General features: G+C 40.5%; 3 protein-coding genes across 3 annotated transcripts; all 3 read left to right on the top strand.

Moving 5' to 3' along the window:
• The first annotated feature begins 1,304 nt into the window (after window positions 1-1,304).
• Window positions 1,305-6,201, top strand: LOC116262925 (cytokinin riboside 5'-monophosphate phosphoribohydrolase LOG7-like). The gene is made up of 7 exons (XM_031642465.2): window positions 1,305-1,567; window positions 2,361-2,458; window positions 3,332-3,362; window positions 3,900-3,999; window positions 4,143-4,213; window positions 4,725-4,868; window positions 5,745-6,201. The coding sequence occupies exons 1-7, from the start codon at window positions 1,457-1,459 to the stop codon at window positions 5,841-5,843; spliced, it is 654 nt and encodes a 217-aa protein (XP_031498325.1). The 5' UTR covers window positions 1,305-1,456; the 3' UTR covers window positions 5,844-6,201.
• Window positions 6,202-10,714: 4,513 nt separating this feature from the next.
• On the top strand, window positions 10,715-14,968 carry LOC116268142 (2-Cys peroxiredoxin BAS1, chloroplastic-like). Its single transcript, XM_031649938.2, has 7 exons — window positions 10,715-11,030; window positions 12,093-12,167; window positions 12,583-12,664; window positions 12,770-12,849; window positions 14,201-14,326; window positions 14,435-14,548; window positions 14,660-14,968. The coding sequence occupies exons 1-7, from the start codon at window positions 10,821-10,823 to the stop codon at window positions 14,774-14,776; spliced, it is 804 nt and encodes a 267-aa protein (XP_031505798.1). The 5' UTR covers window positions 10,715-10,820; the 3' UTR covers window positions 14,777-14,968.
• A 6,048-nt stretch (window positions 14,969-21,016) lies between these two features.
• Window positions 21,017-22,611, top strand: LOC116247590 (probable aspartyl protease At4g16563). Its single transcript, XM_031619776.2, has one exon. It carries the CDS (start codon window positions 21,032-21,034, stop codon window positions 22,403-22,405), a length of 1,374 nt encoding a protein of 457 aa, XP_031475636.1. The 5' UTR covers window positions 21,017-21,031; the 3' UTR covers window positions 22,406-22,611.
• Window positions 22,612-24,160: the final 1,549 nt, after the last annotated feature.

Raw genomic sequence — 24,160 nt, 5'->3', positions numbered from 1 at the left:
TTCTCTCCATATATATATATATGTGTTGTTGGATTTGTATATGGATCTGGATCTAGATCTGCATCTGATCAATGCTGACTGAACAAAAGAGCGATTTACATCTCAAGTTTTTGGTGAATAAATGTATTAGCTAGGATCTATTTTATCTCAGATCCAAGTATCACATCCATGACAGGCAGTCCGTAACAACACTCAGGGGGATATTTAATTGCCTCTTGTCTTCAATCCATGAATCTGATGAGGCCTTTTTTCGTTTATTTTAGCAAAAGATACACACTAAAGTTCATAATTCATCAAACTGTTCATCTCATATTTGACTCAAGATCGACACTTGTGATTAGCCGAAAAGAGGGCTGGGGTAAAAAGAGGTAGATATTAAACCCATGAATCTCAATTCTAAAGATCTAATATCAAAATTACAAGTCAGATTTAATCCAACACCCACTAATTAAAATTTGGATCTATTTGGATCTATTAACAGGTGGATAAGAAAAGGAGGAACATATTTTCCTGTTCATTAGGAGCATCTGCCATGACTTTCTTTTCTTATTTACGCGTGTTTTGCTTAATGCATTATATTCTTGTACGTCCCATATTTTTCCCATATCAATGAAGAACGTACGCGTGGATCTCCCACGGGCTATCTTTCTTGCTTCTTATGGTCTTTAGCTGAGAGGATATTCATTCCCTTATTCTACACATACACACACACAAAATTATTAAAAGGAAGAAAATAATGCATCCCCGACCAAGTAATGGTAAAGTATTGACATAATACAACTTGGGTTGTGTCGGTATGGATGTCATGAGAGGCTACAAGGAAGTTCAATGACAATTTCACCTTGGGGCCCTTATTCCAATAGGATAAGTAAGAAGTTAGGTGCTTAAATAAAGGAGAAAAGGAGAACATGCATAATATTTATATATATAAACTGCTCAGCATGCCCTTGACTAGGAATAGGCAAATTGTATAGAAAATTGTTGGAGACTAAAGAGGAGCAGTAGATGGGGAAGTACTCCCACTTCAGTTCCCACTGATATTCATCCAGGCAAGAAAGAAGTGAAGACATTCGACTTGAAATTGATTTCAACAGGAATAAAGAATTAGGCCCGGAGGCAAAGGAGACGAATGGCTATCCATTTTAATATTACGTACTAACTGGTTGCTTAGTTTAGGAAATGCTGCTGTGGGAGGCCCCATATAGCTCGTAGGTGGTAGTGTGGTAGGGGAGAGGGGCACTATTTCTGGCCTATAAAAAGGAGATCGTCTTTTAAATATGATTTGTATCCGTCCAGTTGCTTACTGTATAAATAGCCATTGGTCTCCATTGTTGTGCACACCGAAAAGGAGTATTCGTTTCCAAATATACCTTTTCCTCCTTTCTTGGACAGGAATATCCCTCCATACAGAGAAAGAGAGAGAGGCAGGCGGGGAGAGTGGGAGAGGCAGGCCGGGATGGAAGAGCTTCACATGTCCAGATTCAAGAGGATTTGTGTCTTCTGCGGCAGCAGCCCGGGAAAGAAAATGAGTTATCAGGAGGCTGCGGTGGAGTTGGGCAAGGAGATGGTATGTCTGCAATCCACAACTTGTTCTCTTCAGAGGTTCTTTCGAACCACATCTAAGTTCCTTCCTTTTTCCATTTCTGATTCTCACGTCAATTCTAGGCATGTAAGGGAGACAAAACGACGGTTCCTTTTTGTTTTTCTCTTTTTCCTGGTTCGTAATTAATGTTCCATGGATAAATAGTTTCTTATCTATCGACACTGGTTCTCATCTTCTTTCTGCTAAAACTGGTTTTTCATCGTCCTCCTTCAAATTGGTTTTGTTTCTTTGATAGCCAAATTAGGTCTTCAAGCTGGTTCAATCTAATTTTGCTTCTCTTTCTCTCATCTCCCACCGTTCATCTTTGTTGCCACCTCCTTCTGTCATTGTTCTTTTTTTTTTTTTACATCTTCCGTGTCCGGTTCTAACTTGGCGATGTAACTAACAAGCTTTCAACGTGGGCTTATTATTGGCGAGTTTGGTTTTAGGAGTTTTGGCATGAGGGCTTGGCTAGCTGTTGCTTGCCTGGCGATTCCACACCCTTCTCGCATGACCCATTTTTTTTTTTCTAAAAGGAAAAAAATTGTGGGGAATCACAATTGAGGCACCCCATCCTCTCCTTCTGCTCTTCCCTAGGAAACAAACGTGCTTTGCTCAATTATGGGTTGCTAGAAGCCATGGGATTATAAATATTTCTAGGGTTTTATGAGCATGAAGGCACACTCGGATACACATAAAGGAGGTTTGCCTATTGGCGAGTTCTGTGAGAAAGACTTCTTATTGAGCTTCGTTGGCACGTGTTTGATTGCTTTTGCAGGTGGAGAGAAGCATCGATTTGGTGTATGGAGGTGGAAGCGTGGGTTTGATGGGGCTCGTTTCACAAGCTGTGCATGATGGAGGGCGCCATGTTTTGGGGTGAGTAATGAGTCTCATTATGACATGCCAAAAATTTCCAAGAAAAATTAGTTACCGCTTTCGTATTCTTCCACTGTGTTGATAATTTCCGAGAGGTTTTCTTATGGATGTGAAGTTTAAGGAATATATTTGGCTTTTAAGTCCTTGTGTTTAAAAAGGAAGAAAAAAATCGAAGGACCAATAAGGGATATTCTTCGACCACCTTGCCAGTTCTGGTTTCTTTGTTTAATTGAACAATGTTTGTTGCCATTGGTAGTTCATTAATGGAGTTTGCCATTAACTACTTTGGTCCTTAATCCGTGTATACTTGTAGAGTTTGCCTCTTTCACCCCTTTGACATATGTTTTTCTGTTAACAACGTTGATAATTAGATTACTATACTCTAAGTGTACAATCGTAAAGAATTAACTTTGATGCGATGATTATCTTAAAAGTACTTGATTTCTTTTCGTTTATCATTTTGCACGAAGGATCTTGCTTTTGAACATCATACGCAGGTTCTGTCAATCTTTGCGAAATTTATCTCATTTTAGCCATGAAATGGAAATAAAAAGGGAGAAGCCAACCATAAAATGACAAAATTCTTTTGCTTTTTCTGCTGTTTGTTGACCAAGAACTGCTGGTCACAAAGCATTCCTCATGTGTCCTTCATGTAAAGCTGATAACTTCGATGAATGTTGGGCTATGAACTGTCAATTGTTTCAGTCTGAGCTTCACAGTCTTGCATCAGATAGTTCATCATTATCATGGCTCGACTTCTTTGCCTGATTGAAACAAGATGGGTTTTCTGGACTGCTGATCATGCTGGTGGGGAGTCACTGATTGTCATGTACTTATGAATTTTCTTCTTGTGGTTGTTGTTTCTTTTGGCAGAGTTATCCCCAAGACGCTGATGCCCAGAGAGGTAACACTTCCTTCTGCACTAGTGACTAGACTCTCTGCTCTCTTTGATTTTTGAATCTTTTCTCATAGTCTCACGAAATCTCAGTGAGTCAGCCGTAGGGTTCAGTCCTTCTTTTTCAGCAACACAGCTTGGGAATAACTGCAGGTTGTCTCTGCAGCCAGCATATGGCAACAACCAATGTCTGTGTATTTGTTCGGTACTATTTCTGAGCATCACAACTTCACAAGTCACAACTCAGCAGACTCAGCCTAGGTAGATGAGATCAATACGATTTCAAGTCTGCAATGATTCAAAATGGAAATGATCAAACCGAGTCGACTTCAGTTCTTGACTCGGTGCCACTCGAGTGCAAACACACAAAGAGAGAGAAACAAATAAGACAAAAACATGAAAAAAAGTGTTGAACAGTAGGGAGCAGTAAAAAAAAGAAAAGAAAAAAACGAAGTTCAGACAGCGTTGTTTAAATCATTCATCGCTAGTTGCTGTTTATTTTATGCACTGATCCGTTCCTTTTTTGTTTCTTTCTTTCTTTTAAAGATAAGTGGGGAGACAGTAGGGGAGCTGAGAACTGTCTCTGACATGCACCAAAGGAAAGCAGAGATGGCTCGTCAAGCTGATGCCTTTATAGCACTCCCTGGTACTCCTACGTATAGTTTTTATCGATTTGATTATTGTCTCCCTCCATTTCTGTATCTTTCAGTTTCTAAACTCGCTCACGCAAAAATCTCAAATGAGTTCTTTCCTGATTTGTTTTTATTGCTGTAAAACAATAACATTCAGGCGGATATGGTACCCTGGAGGAACTTCTTGAAGTCATCACTTGGGCACAACTTGGTATCCATAATAAACCTGTAGGTTTCTCTCTCTCTCTCATTCATATATATATATATATATATATATATATATATATATATATATATATAAGGAACTTTTTGTATATATGTATATATATAATATAAGGAGAGAAGAATGCAAGTTGAGATGGTACGACACCTTTATTTGTTAAAGAAAGGAAATTGCAAGGAAATGGGTGGCAGAAACCCTTAAGGAGGCAGTATGTTTTTAGATTGCATGGCTGAAATGGCTAAAATATTCTCTTGTTCAAATGCGTGAAGAATCAGACTCTCTTTTTCCAGCTTTGGATCACGTCCATTGACTCGGGTAGCAACTCGTGCGTTGCCTTTTCTTTAAGAAATTCCGGAAAGACAAACATCTACGGCAAGCAACAAGCAAGCCTTTGTTGCTGCACATATGCGTGTGCATATATATATATATATATATATATATATATATATATATATATGTCCGGTCAAAAAGGAACAACTGAGAGTTGAACAAGTTTGCGTTTTCATATTGGAACAGGTGGGGCTCTTGAACGTGGACGGATATTACAACTCTCTACTGTCTTTCGTTGACAAAGCAGTGGACGAAGGTTTCATCTCTCAATCCGCACGTCACATAATCGTTTCTGCACCAACGGCCAAAGAATTAGTGAGGAAGCTAGAGGTAAGAGTAAGATCATTTTCCTTCTTTCCTAGCAATGAACAGAAAATTTCGTGCGTGTCGCAGTGTCATGCAGATGAAGGGAAAGAGAAGAAGAACCTCTTTCTTTCTTTCTTTCTATTTTTTTTTTCTTTTTTTTTTCCTTTTCTAACTCTGCGAGAGAAAGAGGGGGATGAGGTAAGATTCTGCAAGAAAATGACATTGACATGCAAAAGAAAAGATTGTAAAGCAATGTCACTTTTGTGAGTGGACGTTGGTACGTCTAAAAGTGAAGATCGCCGACGACGGAGAGATCCGCCACCTCCATCGCCTTTCCCTCACCGTTCACTTGTTATTTGTTAGGAAAGCCAAGACATTCCTTCACATCGTCAAGCCACCGAGTTATCATTACCTATCAGCGCCTCTCTCTCTCTCTCTATATATATATATATATAAAAGGAATCTCCTCAACGGTGCGTCTTTTCCACCATCTCTCTTTATTGATGAAGCCTTCTTCAATTCGTCTCACATTTTTTTTTCTAGCCGATAAAAGCTCTGACGCCCTTGAGGGGTCTACCCAACCGATGGAGGCCTGTTTATAGATAAAACATAACCAAGTGACAAGATGTTAGAAATACGAAGTATGGATATTCCTTGCTGCAGGGTTAAAGCTGAGTTCAGTTAAACCGGACGTAAATAGTTGGCTGCATGTTGTTTCTTCTCGAATCTTGAGTTACCATAAAACTTTCATATGTTGTCTCTTGTTCGAATCTTGAGTTATCGTAAAACTTTCAGACTTGGTCGTTCACTTGCTTAAGCGAGCTCAGTTGCGTTAATCTATTATGGGTTCAGTTACCGCTTTGTCAGTGAATGACGACTGCCATTATCTTTTGCATGCAGGAGTACGAACCTAAGCTCGATCCGTTCGTGTCCAAGCTAATTTGGGAAGTGGAACCTCTTGGCTACGACGCGCGGCAGCAGTCCGGCGTTGCAAGCTGATCGGAAACTAAGCCATGGCTCATGACTAACGGTTGCACTCATCTCGCTCCCTGCACCAATCTCATGAGTAGATAAAAAAACTCACACATTTTGGTCATCTATGTACATGGCATGTAAAAACGGGGAGATGGTTTTCAAAGAAGAAAGGGAACTGATATCGAAAGATCAACATTTTGTCAATGGTATAGAATCAATGTCGGCAACATTGTCAACTTGGGCCTTATTTTGTCTGCTCTCTGCATTATAAATCCATTTTATTTGGTCTAACATTCATCGCCCTTTAGACTTATTGCTCTTGTACATGGGTGTTTGTTCTTGGATTTTTTCTTCTTGTATTCTAGCCCTTATTTAATTTTATGTCTAAAAGCTGGTTGTTGACTTGGCGGCATGATGGATTACTTAATAAGAAAGACAATCGATGCGTCATCTTGGCATTTAGCGAGGCTGGGCCTACTCCATGTCCATTTCTTTCCTAACTAACCTAGATTAGCACGCTTAGGGAAAAGTTTGGCACTTTCCCAGACTGTATCTGTACCTTATCTATGAAAAGGAAAAACAAAAATTTGTGAGTCGGCTAATACATAATGTAAGATCTTGGATTCTTGTGGGTTCGGGGCAAAAGCCGACTATCTTTAAGATCTTGCATCTTCTTACTTGTTTCTTTATCTGCTTTTGTAGGGGACTGTCAAATGCTCATGAATATTCAATATCCCATTGTGAGGTTTGATATAATGCAAGATGAGAACGACCCATGTTAGGCTTGGTTTGGATTTTATTACCCATAACCAGCTTCTATCCAACGGTTTCATTGGCTGAATGTTATGTTCATCCCAAGGGAAGTGCTGAACCTGCCAACCACGTTTAGAGTTTCGTTTTATCTATTATTTGTGAAATCGGAGTGACTTGAAGCTGCAAGATCCAGATCCACTGATTGGTGTAGTCGTCATCTCATTAGTGAAGTTTTTTTTTATTTATTCTGATCTGATAGCTGCACTTTTGAGATGGCAGATTGTAGATTGGATTGAACCAATTTGCAAACGCGAAATCGTATATGAAAGATAGAGCATGCGATGATGAAGGGTGGGCGCAAGAACCGCCCATCATCACCAAGAAAAGCTCTTGAAATTTTCTCAAGAAGGGTGTTTGTTTCGTTCCCCTATCCCTGTTTCATAGGAAAACCGGTTCCTTTTTCATGAGAGGTGGACATGCTGCTGTTAGAATATTGGAAAAGATGCTCTAGGACCCGCCGATCACGGGCATCCCGAACAGTGTCCTATGGATCTACCTGGTCGAAATATGTGGGTCTTCCTAGTCCAATAATGGCACAGCTTCACAATTGCATGTATGTAGCTCCTAGTCAGATGCCACTTATTCTTATGGTGTGCCATCCACTGTTTGGATAAAATTGAGGCACAAAGAATCAAACAATAAGATTGTCTGTCTCAAAGAATAGAGACATATTCTAGAAGGAAGACATGCTACATGCCAAACAGGCAGAGAAACAATCGCTCAAAGCTTGAGCAGATCGGAAATCTTGGCTTTAGTGGACATTATTCATCACTCTTTTCATGTATCCAATTCAATTCCCGGATGCAAAATATTCAGTTCCATTTGGCGTTTTCGAAGGCCGCGATTAGAAGCCCAGACTTTGTGGCACAAAGCGACCTGAACAAACAAACTTCAATTATACGATGTGATGCATTTTAACTAGCAAGGAAAGGCATTATTCACCATGCTAGATGTGGATTAGGTCTGATTGATTTATACTTCCTTTTACATCTTCTGCAGCGTAATGCCGGTCTAATGCAATTAATTGATCTACCAATTTGGTCAAGTAGGGTTGGTAGGTGGAACTTTAGCTAAAGGTTTTACTACTTCTTCTGCTACTTATTTAATAAGGAGGATGTGGCCCCCTTTATGTTCCTTTTTATATGATTGTAGTTCATTTGTATTTATCAAACTATAGTTGAACATGGCAGCACTGCTTTTGAATGTCTGGTCCTTGAAGATGGGAATATGCGTTCGGCTTTGTGCTCATGCAAGCCGACGCTGATAACGCTGCCTAAGGAGACAGCACTCTCTTCTTCGAAATGGTGAAGGCAGCACCGAAGTTGCAGATAGCGTTAAATCGAAGACCTTGGATCAAGTTCGCACTCTATCACGAAATTGAGTTCACTTCTTCCTCTGCGTCGTCCTCATTTGTTATTGACTGCTCAAGGTGGAGATCATCTGCTTAAATCATCTGATCCTTTTTTATCCTTGAAGGATTCACGGCCATTAAGAAGAAAAGCAAGGAACATTCTTCCATCTAAGGCAATGCAAGCTTCAAACTTGTGGCTCACATCAAAGGTATTGTTGCTGTTTGATTCGATTAATTAGCTCACCTTTAGTAAAAGCGAATGGATAATGGTGTTATGTAAAGGCCTCTATTCTCCAACTTGAGGAAATGTGAGGTCCAGAAAAACAAGTTTGAAGAATGTTACTAACTTTGGTATTAGAGTCGAAAGGCTGACTTCAACAGTATAACTTTCCATGGAATAAGTTCATATATATGCAAGAGCCCAGCTGGGTTGCACTGTAGAGAACATCCAATGGAGCAATATTTTCTGCAAACACAATCATTGCCAAAGTGCTTAAATGGATAGATCTGGATCTACCATTCATGCTATAAATGGTTTTGGTTCGAATACGAGCTAATCTAATTACATAAGAATTAATCAAGTTCAGCACCAAGTTTTCCCCCCTCCAAGAGGCTTATATCGCAAACTGGGTTGATGGTGCTGGTACTGGATCTAGAATCGGAGACCCATTAGGAGCTCTCACAAGAGAAGACTTGTTCACTTCGCAAAAAGCTAGAACTTATCCATGCATTATAAAATTTCTTTCACGATTTGTTTTACATGACAATGTTGTGGGTCCAAACTAGGGTTACGCCATTGAACTTGCTTAATTTCATAAATATTTCATAACCGGCACCCACTTGTTCCGTAATTGGAGTCGGTCGATCCAACTGAACTCTTAATTATCAGGATTCTTCTTTTACGATTAGGCCTAAGACCTATTGAGTTTAGTATTTATTGAGTTTCAGGGGAATCCAGAACTTTCTTGTTTGGCACACCTACACCTAGCTGCAATTTTTTTTTAAAAAAAAACTAGGTTGCATAAAATTAAGCGAAGGCATGTTGAGACAATTACATCAGTAGGGCTCTAGGGAAAGCCTTTCCTACAAGAATCCATGAATTGTACAGGTACAAGTTGTTTTCTTTAAGTCTCACACCATAATTCAATGGCAGAAGGAAGTTGGCACAGTTGAAGCAAGTCTGGAACGCAGTCACCGTCCAAATTCAATGTAATTCAGTTTTTTTTAGGGTCGTTTGGCAATTGAAACACTAAAATACTTTTTTGAATGTTTTATAAATCTACCTTAAAGATTTTGTTAGATTCACGGAGCATTAGAACGAGGTGTCCACAATTCTAATATAATCTTTTGAGCAAATTCATGAAACATTCACAAAGTGTTTCATTTCCAAATGACCCCTTTATGAAACATGAAAACAGCACTACCCTCTCGGTTTCATGCGCTTGGGTGAGCAAAGGATCCTCATCACCAAAAAAAAAAAAAAAAATTCTTTTTGATAAAAAAAGGATTTGTTTTGTTATACTTTGATCCCAGTCATGACTTTGAAATATATAATTTGGCCTTTTTACTAAAAAATTCCTAGCTTCGCCCCACTAGGTGAGCAACAAAAGTCTCCCATCCTTACGCAATCTCTTTGTAAAAACAAACTTAAAATTTCATACAGATGTAATTTAGATAGCTGGTAGTTGGAAGCCAACCTTTTTCAGTTAATGAGGGAACGCATGAGTGTTTATGCGCATATATATATATATATATAATAAAATTAATGCTAAATTAGTGGCATGAGGCGCAAAATTGATCCTGACATAAGGACACAATGTGTGATGTAGAAAAACATATCTTTGGATTGTGAACGGATAATTAAACGGCCAATTTTATCAAATTAGTCTTGGTAGATCACATATATGTGACGAAATTTTATTAAAACAACATTCATGGTAGTATTTATTTACATTGCATAACTTGGTGGCACGGAAATGATTGTCGCCTTTTTTATTACCCGTTGCCCAATGTTCCTGTCATATGAAGTGGAACGCGGAAGGTAAGGATCTAAATCCTGTGAATGAAATTAAACTATTTATGGATCTGCGCGATTCTACCATGTGTTGCTTCTAGAATCTCGGTCTAAGAAATTAAAACTTTTTTTTTTCCCTTTTCGTTAACACATATTTTTTGTTGATAAAATTTCTACGTTAAATTATTGGAACGGAATCACCACGGTTTATTTCAGCTGAAAGTGGCATTTAAATAATCGGATATTAACCAAAGGTGGTACATGGTTGGGCAGGTCATAGTTAGAAAACTGTAGGCATTTTTCTACGGCCTTAGTAAAAGGTAGGCTTGCTCGAGAGAACTGACTGTGGTCCGGGGCCTTGAATAAACCCGACCCGAGCTTGTAGTTCACCTTCCACCCCCGATCGGGATAAGTTTCTATCATTTTATAACCTTCTAAATTACCCAGGGCAGTTTACATGTTAACCATAAGAAGGGAACAAAGATACGAGAAACATGTTCTTCTGTATACAAAAAGTTCGGAATCAAACATCTATTAATTTTGTTACTAATTTAATCGGAAAGGAAATCAATTTACTGAGATGGTAAAACGATTCTTTTACCATCTCGATGCCTTTACCAGGAAAGCTGAGGGGTAGGATTGGTAATTGATTTATCGGGCATAGGGCCGCTGATCCTCGTCCCACCAACCTTTCCCCTCCTTATCCTCTTACCGGCATTTCCCTCCTTTCACTTGGACTGTGGGAGAGAGTGGAGTCGCTACAAAGGGCGGAGAAGCCTAGCCAGTAGGAGCCAGCTACTAGGGTTTTACGGGCGTTCCCGAAATGGCGGCAATGGCGGCGGCGCCGGCTTCCTCCTCCCTCCTCTCTTCCAATCCCCTTGCGGCCGTCTCCTCCAACAAGCTCTTTCCTCAGCGCTCCGTCATCCCTCAGGGTTTCCATGGCCTTCGCAAGGCCGTCGACCTACGTTCCAAGACCGTCAGGTCCCGCTTTCCTGTCTCGACATCTTCGCGGAGAAGCTTCTCGGTGAAGGCTGTGAGTATCGGTCTCCTTTCCGCATTCTATACAGGTCGATTTTTTGAGCGTTATTGCCCCTGATTCTGGTAGTTCATAGTAAATGTATGTGGATTTGGAGTTTGTAGGAAATCTTAGTCTGGTTCTGAGAATTCCGTCTTCCTGTTTTTCTGGTTATTTCGTGTCGAATTCAATTTCTTGGATTTGGTGGATTTTGCGCGGCGCCGATTGTTGCGGTGCTCATGTGTCGAATTTGGGGAAATGTGTGTTCTTGAGAGTTGCTTACTACTGTATCCTGTATATCTGAATTTGCCTTTCTATATTTCATCTGAGAATGTGGGAGAGAAGAAGATACGCAACTGAAAACGGCCCTTCTCCTGCTGCAAGCAGGATAATCTTGGGCTGACCCTCTGGATTATGAGCGATAGGCAGTTCGCTTGAGCGGACGTTATTCTCGTTTGGTTTGATACAAAATCGAGAAATTTTACTACGGCCAGGTTTATTAAGCGGCACTTCTATTCATCAGAATTAGTGATCAATAGCGTCTGGCATTAGTTGGCTGGTCATCTTTCTACTGCCACTTAAGGTTGTATAGTAGCAGGTCTTCTCTATCACCTTCAGTTTTTTGAGTTCATCCCAGCTGAAATTGTCATCGAGTGCCATGTGAACCATTATCTGATTTTTGCACATTTTTTGAAGGTAACGCTTGTTTTGTGGTTGTTTACGTATCCACAAGTTGGACTTTGATATGGTTTAACAAGGAAGTGGGAGATCATGATAGTCGGAACTTTAGATAGTGGATAATAACCAAAACGTTGGAGATGAAGAAAATGCTTAAAAGGAAATGTAAAACTTTGGCTTTCAATTTCTATTCTCCTCTTGTTCTAATTTAAATGAAAAATGGAAGTTTTAAGTTAACGTTCCTGATCATGATATTCCCTGATGGCGGCGGACATCTAATATTAGGCACATCGCTATATTCTTTTTCCTGTGGGTTCGTGTATCTCTGTCTTTTTCTACTTTATTATCATCATATGATCACATATTATTGTACTAAACCTGCTAAGGTCGGAATTTTGACAGAGCCAGGCTCCACTAGTTGGAAACAAAGCACCAGATTTTGAAGCTGAGGCTGTCTTTGACCAGGAGTTTATCAATGTGAGCTACCTTCTTACTTTGTATCGATAACTTTAAAAGTCTAAAGGATATCAAGATGCTGCTTGAGACTTAAGTGTATAGTATTAGACTATTAGTCAGAATCAAAAGGGTCATCTATCACATTGTCGTATTTCTTCACATGCTTTGTCATTTTTTTTTCTAGGTTAAAAGCAGCAAATATAATTTTTGATTAATGAATTTATTCATGTGGAGTGAAAAAGTTCAACGATCATTGTCTAACAGCATCCAGTGATGAAAACTATCAGGCCTTCTGGCTCTTGGTTTGGTTTTTAAACATTTCCATATTTCTTTCCTTGCTTTTTTTGCCTTCCTATATCTGGTTAGTTTAAATAAGGCCAAGATATTGTTTTCTGTTTTGTATCTGAACTAATTAAGACCGTGGTTATGTCATCAGGTGAAGCTTTCTGAGTACATTGGGAAGAAGTATGTCATCCTTTTCTTCTATCCATTGGACTTCACATTTGTATGCCCGACAGGCAAGTTTGGCATACCTTGCTTTTGGAATCACTTGTCTATATTTGACAAGTACCGTGCTAGGGTATGCACATCATACTGAAGGATTTACGCTATCCATTTTGCAGAAATTACTGCATTCAGTGACCGGTACTCTGAATTTGAGAAGTTAAACACAGAAGTACTGGGTGTTTCAGTTGACAGCGTGGTAAGTTTCTAAAATCTCAACTTTCACACGTTTATGGATCTCAATCTTTTTTTGTTGAACAGTAACTTTGTGATTGTGAAATAAAAATGGTTGGAAACTTGGATTTGTCAAGCTTTGGCTTTTGACTAAATGGAGTGTGTCCTTGTCAGTCTTCCTACTTGGGGCTATGCTGAATAGGTTTGGGTTGGACAGGCACCTGCACTGAATCTGATTAGACACACTTGGCAAAGAAATAGTTTCTGATCAATAACCTCTTCTGTATGTCATATTGTTTTACTTCTAGATATGAATTTGAGCTTGAACCAGATTCAAGTGCATGTGATTATGTGCATGTTGGATGCTAAGCTTATCTAACTTGGATGTGGCTTCAGAATATCATATCAAAGTCTGCCTGAACGTAAATCTGATTAAGTGAAGCTATGTAAGGCCTAGACCTGACTCAAGTTTGATCTATTTACATCCTCACTGTCTTGCTGTGGCCATGAGATAGCTCTTCTAAAAACACATTTTGAAAAAAGATTGATGTTTTCAGAGACGTTGATAATAAGTTTATATTTGTTAATAAATGCTTGGTCAATTGTCTGCAACAGAACTTTGACGTGGTTTTGCTGTAAAGGAATTATGTGTTACCTCCTGCTATTGAATTTTGAGAACTTTTTGAAGGAATGAGAAGTTAATGCATGCAGAAGCGTAAAACAGTTGGCTGCTTATTTAGTGACGAACGTTTCTGACACCATGTATATGAGTTATATCAAAATTTAACACCAGTCGGCAAGACAGTTCTTGGTTTTAATAAGAACCTATTTTCTGCACTTAGCTTTCTATTCTGTTTGTGCCTACATTGAGATTTGGTTAATCATGTTTGCGAAGAAACTCTCTCTCTCTCTCTCTCACCGATGCATTCTGCATACTCCAGAACTTTGACGTGGTTTTGCTGTAAAAGAATTATGTGTTACCTCCTGCTATTGAATTTTGAGAATTTTTTTAAGGAATGAGAAGTTTATGCATGCAGAAGCGTAAAACAGTTGGCTGCTTATTTAGTGACGAACGTTTCTGACACCATGTATATGAGTTATATCAAAATACACCATGTATATGAGTTATATCAAAATTTAACACCAGTCGGCAAGACGGTTCTTGGTTTTAATAAGAACCTATTTTCTGCACTTAGCTTTCTATTCTGTTTGTGCCTACATTGAGATTTGGTTAATCATGTTTGTGAAGAAACTCTCTCTCTCTCTCTCTCTCACCGATGCATTCTGCATACTCTACATTTTTCAACTTGATCTTGGGCATGCCCATGTTAGTCTGGCCCTGTTCTACTTCCTGATTCTTTTCATCTTTGGCACAGTTTTCCCATCTTGCATGGATTCAGACTGACAGAAAGTCAGGCGGTCTTGGTGATCTGAAATATCCTCTTATCTCTGATGTAACTAAATCGATTTCAGAGTCCTACGGGGTTCTAATCCGAGATCAGGTATTGGGCCGTGGGTGTTGCTTTATGGCACCTTGGAGTGTTCAGATGCCATCATTATTCTGGCACTGTTCGTGGATAAATTTGATAATCCTTTTCTCTAATTGCCAGGGCATTGCTCTGAGGGGGCTCTTTATCATTGACAAGGAGGGTGTTATTCAGCACTCAACAATAAACAATCTTGCTATTGGTCGAAGTGTTGACGAGACACTGAGGACACTGCAGGTTAGGATCAACGGTTCTTCTTCTTCCTCTTTCCCTTGAAGTTAAGGCTTCAAATTGATTTTCACGCTAGTTACATTGGACCAATGTTATGTCCTCCGTTTCTTTATACAGGCGCTGCAATATGTCCAAGACAATCCTGATGAGGTCTGCCCAGCTGGGTGGAAGCCTGGAGAGAAATCTATGAAGCCAGACCCGAAGCTCAGTAAGGAATATTTTGCAGCAATTTAATGTCACTTTGGTAAAGTTCCATCTTGAAGTCCCCGAGGAATTTTGTTGTCTTCCAGTTCGTTTGTCAATAGGGAATGGCTGTCACGAAATCCCCAGGCTGTTAGATGTAATAACTTTGATAGCTGGTGAACACTTTGGGCTATTAAGCATCGGCATTTCAATTCTCTTTACTCTGGAAGAAGAATTTTGTTATGGGAGAATGTGTGACCTCACTGAGGATGATTTGCTGTTGTCTTCTCGTGGTTCATTCAATAAATCCGATGGTAAAGTTTGAAATGAAATAAAGTGTCATGGGCAATAATGGTGGGGCTCACGGCAATGCTGGTCCCATTCGCTCAATGATTGTTCTTAGTGTTGTGCGGCTTGGATAAACTGGTCTCCCTAGATCTGACTGCCGCCACTTTCTTTCTTTCCGTGGGCTACTATCCAACTATTGAAATTAGCCTGCTCGACAGAAAATGCCTGGTTCTATTAGCGAGTCGCAACTGGATTGGGCAGCACGAAGTACGTCTGGCGAAAAGGCTATGGCCACAGGGCGCTTCATTCTTGGCCTTCTAATTGAGACGCTTTGTTAGGAGAATAAATCTGGTCATGCGAGAACAGGGCAAACCTGCGCATATGAGACAGATTCTCACTGGGGTATCTGTTTGTGGCAGATTGTTACTGGGGTACATTTGTTTGTGCGCCTTCTCCTTTAGCTAGAGTGAAGTGTGTGTTTTTAATCCATGATGAAATCCTAATGCCATGTTAGATTGGGATAGTGCTTCCTGCCTGTATGGCTGCTGGGATATACTTACCTTAGAAACGAGTGAATACCGAACTTCTTCCCTTAACAACCATTTTCATTTCATGTATGTAGTAAAATTTCTGCTACAATTTGATGTGTTCGTTTATTTGATTTAAAGTTTAAACTCCTCGTCAAGAGTTTCCCTTTGGAAAGATTTTTCCTCCACTGCGCTGGTAGGGTTGTGAACGACTTCTGGCTGCTTTCGTTGTTTTCACAGGATCGATGAATGATCAATTGAATTTGATTTTTGTCTTCCCAACTTAATCTGGTTAATAGCTGGTTCCTTAATGGATATATCAGTCTCTTCGATCTGCCTGTGTGACACCTTTTGCCTGCCCAGATCTGGATCCACATCCATAGCTGTTGTGGACCAGTGGCAGAACCACTTCATGTTTTCTTTTCTATCTGGAGGTAGTCATTCGATCTCTATGGGGAAAACTTGAGAAGCGTTAGACATGAAAAGTTGGGCAGTCATTTAGTATTTGTCCAATAGTTGGGCGGTTCTGTGTAATTTTCTCCAATTAATTATTGGTCATGTTCCAAATTTCAATCCGAAAATTCATAAAATTTTATGAGGGAGCACCCATCCTTTGGGCCAATAACAAATAGACCCTCACCCTTTGAACTACCACAAACAAGCCCTATCATGAAAATCACAAAAAAGCTCCATTTCAAAAAGAAATATTAAAATATATGCCCAATTTACAAATGTAACCTTAAAATCAAAATTAGTTTTTAATAAATAAAAAAAATCATCAATCCCGTCGCTGGTGATGGAAAATCGACCAGCTGTTGACCCTCACCAGATGAAGAGAGTTGGGACTTTTTCTCACCAGGGCAGCAAGGGCATCAAGGGTGTGGTGGCCAACCTTGCGGTCCATGCTGCATAGAAAGAATAGAGGGGATTATATGAAATTTGTGGACCAAATCAACTCAATAACTCAAGAAACATGGTTCCAAAATACTAGAGATCATACTTAAATAGAGATAAGCCAAACAGGAATAATGCTAGTAATTTCAAGTTTTCTTTTCCTGGATTTTGAGAAAATCCACTGGTGGTAACAGTGTTCAGCTTTGCCCCAAAATCTAGTCAATTGTTGTAGTTGTTTTTTTTTTTTATCAATTATTGGTTCAAAATCATTCCAAAATGTCTTCAAGGAAAAGCACCAATTTAATCAAGATGGACCCATGGTTGCATCAAAACTCATGAATTGCCAAGAGAAAAGAGGAAGAGCACATCCGGCACAGACAACCACGATTTTGATGAAAATCCAATCGATTTCTCAACGTTTTTTTGTAAATTCTGTTTCAAAATCTTTCTAAACCTATCTTAAGACTCATTGAGTACAAAAATGAATCAAAACCGATAGAAAATTTTGAGACTTTTGCTTTAGAATCACCATTGCACAATTTTCCGGCAGGTTTCTGATTTTTCATATGCTTAGATCTGGTTTTCCAATAAACTAAACAAAAAATTAAACATCTTGTTTTCCAACTGCTTAAGAAACGATTATAGATTAAAAATAGAGGGTTAGATTTGTAAATTAATCTTACATTTTAATGTTTCTTTATGTAAAACTGCTGTTTGTGAGTTTTCTGAAAAAGTTAAGTGCTTATTTGTGGTAGTTGAAAGGTTGAGGGCCAGCTTGTTATTGGCTCAAACGTTTGGTTGTCTTCTGTAAATTTTTCCTAGGGAGAGAAGAGCTCAGAGCTCAGAGAGAAAGGGTGAATGCATAGGTCATGTGCTACATGTTTTTAGAGAGAGAAAGAGAGGTCTAGGAGCCCAAAAGAAAAAAAGGATCTGGATGCTTGGATGGCCCAATATTGTCGAAGGACACAGACTGTCACGAGCTGACAACTTCAGTCTGTAACCTTAAAAGGGGCACAGAGATCATTTGGAAAACAAAGTGTATAAAGAACACATAGTGCTAATAAAGAAAACTCGCAATGTATTTTTCTTGAAAAACGTACACATAATGAGGGATGTAAGAAATGAGAATAATCTCAAATTGCTTACATAAGGTTGGCTGAAGCTACTTACAAAATTCTTGCCGACCACTTCAAACGAAGAATCCCATTACATACACTTGGGACTAGATTGGAGGGTGCTTCGTAGGTGAACACTCAAACATAAATCAAAGACTCAACATAAGCAAATGAAATACATAACAAAGCAAATGACTATACAGACTCTAGACACAGGAGAACACAACCAGCGTTTGCAAATATATAGATTTTGGATGATGATTCTAACTATCTAGTCACCTAGTTCACTCAAGAGAGTTGTTTAATCCATTATAAAGAATAGTTAAGAGAAAATAAAAAGAAAAGATTGATGAGTTTTCATTATCTAATATTAGTTTACATGTTTTTCTTGTCGTTTTTATCTCAACTTCCATTATGATAGATTGAACCACCTTAATATATATGTACATATATTCAATGACAATGGATCAGACTACATTTAAGAGTGAGTGAGTGAGTTGGATATATATATATATATATATAATGTCTGTGGCTTGTGGATCTGTGGGTGCATGTTGGTTTGTCACTTTTAGCTCCCATACCCTGACCTCATATCTGTGTCTGTGTGGAGTAGGTGCCAAATAAAAGCAGAATTCAAAATCTAATACCTGTGTGGAGTAGGTGCCAAATAAAAGCAGAATTCAAAATCTAAAAAAGTAGTTTTAAATATTGGGTTGAACTTGGTATGTAGTCTCACAATTTGAAGAAAATAATAGGAGAAGCCTGAACGGTATCGAGTTGAGAAAAAACAACCCCACAAAAAGCGTTGCAGATGCTGTGTCGCTAACACATTCAGTCGTTAATAAGGTTTTGAGCCTTTCCAAAAGACTGAAATCGGAGGTTGGATATCCAAACAACATTGATTGAACTGAAAATTACGCAGAAGAAGAAATGGCCTTAACTAGTTCAGAATCAAGATCCAACACAGTATACGGAACAAAAATGGATCTTCTGTTCATGTCCTGTCAATAGAGTAGGGCAGGTAACAAATCCGCTGCGAAATCCGTTTAAGATCCAGATCGGTAACTTTTCTGGAACTCCAAAACTATCAGAAAATGTCAGCTCGAGTATGAGATGGTCTTATAACTTAACTCTTCTGCTGGCTCTCATCGTATAATCTCTACAATGAGTCAAGAAAACTTTCATTTTTTTTTTTTGGTGAGGACACAGTACTCGTAAAGATGGCTTGGTTCTCTCTCTTCCCCTCTTTTATGACAGTTTAATGCTGCAGCCGGAGTTTGGAAGCTAGTTCACATCACTGTCGCTAGCAAATGTCTTTGTCAAGCTTTTATTGGTGGTGTTTTTTTTTCGAGGTATTAATTTGTGAAGTTTCTTTTTTTTTTCTTTAGTCGAAAAAATTATGAAAAAGTTCAAAATTTTAAAAATAGAAGCCTAAACATTATAAAACTTTAAGTTTTCTGTCAATTTTTTCTTCGAAAAAACATGGATGATCTTGATACATTCAAGATACATTTGGCAACTAAAATCACAAACAAAAGATTTATCATAGCACCCTTTATATCTCTCTTTTACCAGAGCCTCATCAGCAAATGGATCAAAATAACAAAAAATTCAAAAAGAAAACGAACCTTACCTGAAAGTTTTGGAGACTTGATTACTTTTCCTCGACACATCGTACGCCTTTGATGCAAAAGTTTTGGCCGTCGCTATTCCTTAACTTCGTTGCCTTTCTGCACGTACAAGAAGGAGCTTATTTTCTTTGGATCTTCCATTCGCTGGTTTCACGAAGCTTCCGCCATCACTGTCCGATTGCTTAGCTCGAATCTTTTTAGACATTAATTGTCTTTATTAGTTATTTGGGTTATCAATAGTAGCAAGCACAATGCTAGACTTAAAAGATGTATCATATGTATGTTTACCTTATGAAGCATAAAGGTATGATCTTGAGAGTTTTATGCTTGTGGAAAAAAGCTTACAATTTCAAGAGCAGACATCTATTTTTCAATTACTTACAGCTCAGTGAATGCATCTCTCTTAACTCGAGGTGACCCATCGAGGAAAAACTAAATTTCTTAAAAAGGTCTCTATAAACTGTGCAACTATACGCAAAAAATTCACTGCATTGACCTAATCAATTAATGTTATCATTCAAGCTTGCCGAACACGCGTAGGTCTTGCGGACATTTGTATGGCCATAATTAAGACTTGTAAATTGAAGGAGGAACAGACGCCGGAGGTTTGTCCTGTTCTTCCTTTTCTTCTCTGTGTTGTCAAAATTGGCTTATTGTAATTGAAACTGCCACAAATCAATCTGATTCTCTAACCGATTTATTGGTGCCATCAGTTAGTTATTTGAATCGATAGAGTGACCCAGCGTTGTCTAAATCGGTTCATGAAACGAATCGGCTGATCAATCCACTGCCCAACCTATTGATAAAAACAAAAAAAAAATACTTTTTTAGGAAAATAAAAGATTTTTTTTAAATATTTTAACATAATAAAATCATTAACTATAAGATAAAATTTAAAAATCAATGCATGGCGTTCTAGAAAATCGGCTGTGGAAGACTGTTGATTTCTCATATATTCGATTCGAATAAGTTGATTAAGTGGATTTTAGGTATTGTCCTCAAAATTTACCCCGAAACACATTAAAAAGTATTTCATGAATTTAAAAGTAAATTTATGAAATAACAACAACAACAATAATAATAATAATAAATCGTTGAATTTTGGTGTTAATGACACAAGAACTCACCTTGGTCGGAGCCCGCTAGCCACATGATGCCGTTTAGGTGGCATTAACTTAACCAGCAATTATTTAAACCATTGGAGGCAAAAGGTTGTGGACCCGTAATGTGAACCGACTTTCCATGGTGAATTTGGAACTCCTTTTACTTTTACTTTTAGAGGATTAGGTGAAGCAGATCCAGCTCCTCCATATGAGATTGAGATTCAGACATCTATAATCTTAGATCTATATTAAAATGCGGCTAACTTGGATCCGGCGTATCCTATAGTCTTAGATCCACATGGATGGGGACCCCCATGCCCCGAACTGCCTCCGGCCACACCACTCCCTCTAAAACCCACATGCTCCTGCTCCCGGCGGCCGCGTACGGACAAAAGAACGTAGAAGATGGGTGACGTCACCGTCACGTCATCGCCATCCGTGGTCCACACACACACACAGACACACACACACAGAGAGCAGCCGTCGCTTCTTCACCCCGAGCTCTTCAGTAGAATTACTAGGCTACCCCCCTTTGCCCTATCCCCCATGGCTCGGATCGTCTAAACCGTTTTCCCTGATTCATGATCCGGTTGTTTTATGAGATATCGCTTTTATAAATATCAAATTCTCCGAGTCGACCCGAAACCCGTTTGGAGGGACGGAATGGCGTTCACGATATTTTAGCGAAATTGAAGGGCAAGGACTTCAGGGCTCCACCCATCAGGCGAACGCCTCTCTAAACGCTTTCATGGCCGCACCGCCACCATCCCCACTCTGTTCACCACCAACGGCCACAATGTCCGCTCCCGTCTTCCTTTTCCTCCTCCACCTCTTCTTCCCCTTCGCCACCCCGCAAACTCTAACCCTGAACTTGACTCAGAAGCAGCCCTCCTTCCCAGCCAACGACCCATGGGCCAAGCTCTCCCAGCTCGCGGAGTTCTCGCTCGCCCGAGCCCACCACCTGAAGAACCGCCACCACTACCACGGCGATGGGCAGCCAATCGCCGCCTCGGAGGTCGCGACCACGAACGTCGCCCCCCGGAGCTCCGGTGAGTACGTCATCGGGCTGAGGTTCGGCACCCCTGCCCAGCCGCTCCCCTTCGTCCTCGACACCGGCAGCACCCTCGTCTGGTTCCCTTGTTCCCACAGTTTCCGTTGCAGAAACTGCCGCTCACCAGTTTCTGCATTCCCGCCATTCATCCCCAAGTCCTCCTCATCTGCCCGCCTCGTCGGCTGCCGCAACCCCAAGTGCCGCTGGATCCACAGCCGTCTCCCCTCCAACTGCTCCTCCTCCTCCGTCTGCCCACCTTATTTCGTCCTTTACGGATCCGCCGCCACCGGCGGCATCCTCCTGTCGGAGACCCTGTCTCTCCCGGGGAAACCGGTGGCGAATTTCGCTGTCGGCTGCTCCGTGTTCTCCGACCACCAGGAGACCGGAGTTGCCGGTTTCGGCCGCGGCCAGCCCTCCTTCCCGTCCCAATTGGGCGTCGGGTCCTTCTCCTACTGCCTCCCTTCCCACCGCCTCGACGATGTTCGCGGGGCTTACGGCACCCTGGTTCTCGGTGAAAATCCGGCTGCCTCGCGAGGCCTGACCTTCACGCCGTTCCTGAGGAGCCCGGCGCGCTTCGGCGCCTACTACTACGTCGGGCTGAGGAAGGTCACCGTGGGCAGCGTCGCCGTGGATGTGCCGCCTTTGCGGCCGGACGGCAACGGCGGGACGATCATCGACTCCGGGACGAGCTTCACCGTCATGGAGGGCGGCACCCACGATCGGCTGGCGGCGGCGTTCGCGAGCCAGGTTAGGGGATACCGGCGGGCGGTGGCAGTGGAGAAGCAGTCTGGCCTGCGGCCGTGCTTCGAGGTCGGCCGCCGGAAAACGGTGGCCTTGCCGGCGATGGCGCTCCACTTCGACGGCGGCGCCGTCTTGACGCTGCCGCTGAAGAACTACTTTTCGTTCGTAGGGGAAACTGACGCCATCTGCCTGACGGTCATCGGCGCCGTCGGCGAGGGGACGGTGGGGCCTGCGGTCATCCTCGGGAATTATCAGCAGCAGGATTACTACATAACGTACGACATCGTGAAGGAGCGGATCGGATTCAGGCCGCAGACGTGTCAGCAGTAGATCTGCTGAATTTCAGGACGTTCTTCGTCCGAAAATGTTCTTATCTTGACTAAGTTCACGAAATTATTAACATTGGTACATTTTTTTTTTTTTGGGTTCATTTTTCTTGTTCGAGGGCCAAATGGGTTGATCATGAAAGTAATTTTTGAAGTTGAAAAATCTGTAATTTGAATGCCGTCTATTTATAAAGTCTCATGTTTTATATACTTCGTTTACATTGATGAACATTTAAGCATCCAAACCCGAGCCATACCGTAAAGTCTTTTTAAGAGCGACAGTAAAAGCAGCTTCAAGCTCGTTTTCCATTATGTTCCACGAGTTCTGCTTTTCATCAAACTGTTCGAGTCAAGCTGCATTCCGATCCTTTGCGTGTTCTCCGACAGTACTACACTTCTTCGATACCAAATTGATGCAGCTTCCTGTCATCATCTTCCTTTTTTTATTCTTATCTTTCCACCTTGATGGTTGATGAAGCTTTCCCTGACAGAAGTTCCTTAACTAGACTCTCTTTAGACGGAATTGCTGCCAAGTTTTCCGTCTCCAGTCACATGCTATCCTATTAAAGAAGAGCTGTGCCATCTAGCTCGTTGGGAAGTGCATGGCATCTTTGTACTACAAGTATCACATGCACCTAAACAAAATCTTTTGGTGATATGCCAAATTGGTTTATGTATGTGAACTTTAAGTATACCAAATAATAATATGCCCGTTAGTATGTCTTGAAATGTAACTTTGGAATTTTTTTCCCCTTTTCTGGAAGTTTTCTCACTGTAGACATCGAAGTCACAGGACCAAGCTTTAATTATCCACTTCCCCTCTTTGGAAGGGCGTACAAGCATTGCATTGCGCATAGTCTGGACCATGTGCTGTCTTTTTGCCTGCTCGCATTTGAACTATTGCAAATATTATCTGGTTCCTTCCCACCGGAAAGTCATTTTCCCGGAGACCGGAACAAGAGTGGATCAGGATGCGCAATCCTCAGTTATGGAAATCATCGATTCCAGTACCAAACAATCCGGGGCAGAAAATACTTGGTTTCTGTTTCTGGGGTCTAGAAAAAGTTTTAATGGCTCCTTTAAAGTTGAGATTTTCATATTGCTTCCTGGTCTTAATTCATACCCCTATAACTACATAAGCGTGACTTCCACTGAAAGAAGAGTTCGTATGCATGTATGCTGCTTCTTCACTGTGGAAAAATAGCATGTATACTTGTCGTTGAGAAATCAATTGCGCTGTAGATGTCTTGAAGCCTGTGTTCCTATTGCCATTTTGTTCTTCTCTGTCTGCAGCCTTCTAGCTCATTATTTGGAGGTAACTCTAGCAGCCACTCTTACTGGGTTACTGTGCTCGAAGGATTAAGGATTGGAACTTCACTAGACCTTTATAAATGGAGCTTCTGGGTTGTGGTACCAAAATACTGCTTGATAAAATTCCTAATCCGTGATCACTGCGGTCAATTCTCAATCTTGATGCCTGCTGTTAGAAGCTTCAGAAATACGACTGAAGCTTAATCCTCCACAATCGTTTCATTGTAATTCATTGATTCTTCAGCTATGAAATATGCAAGCAGCAGTCAGGTTGTTTCCCAAGTCATTGGAACACAGCATTTGCTTTTGCCTTTTTATTGGTCAATAGCAAATATTGGATCCATATGTTGATTAGAAAGATCTCACGAACCAATAAATTTCTCTGTTTAATCGAGTTTGTCATGGAAGAGATGATCAAAATTTCCTTACAAGATTCTCGCTGTGTGCA

Source organism: Nymphaea colorata, chromosome 1, assembly GCF_008831285.2.
Source record: "Nymphaea colorata isolate Beijing-Zhang1983 chromosome 1, ASM883128v2, whole genome shotgun sequence".
Lineage (NCBI taxonomy): Eukaryota > Viridiplantae > Streptophyta > Magnoliopsida > Nymphaeales > Nymphaeaceae > Nymphaea > Nymphaea colorata.
The sequence above is the reverse complement of the archived record's forward strand: the minus strand, read 5'-3'. Positions and strand labels throughout refer to the sequence as shown.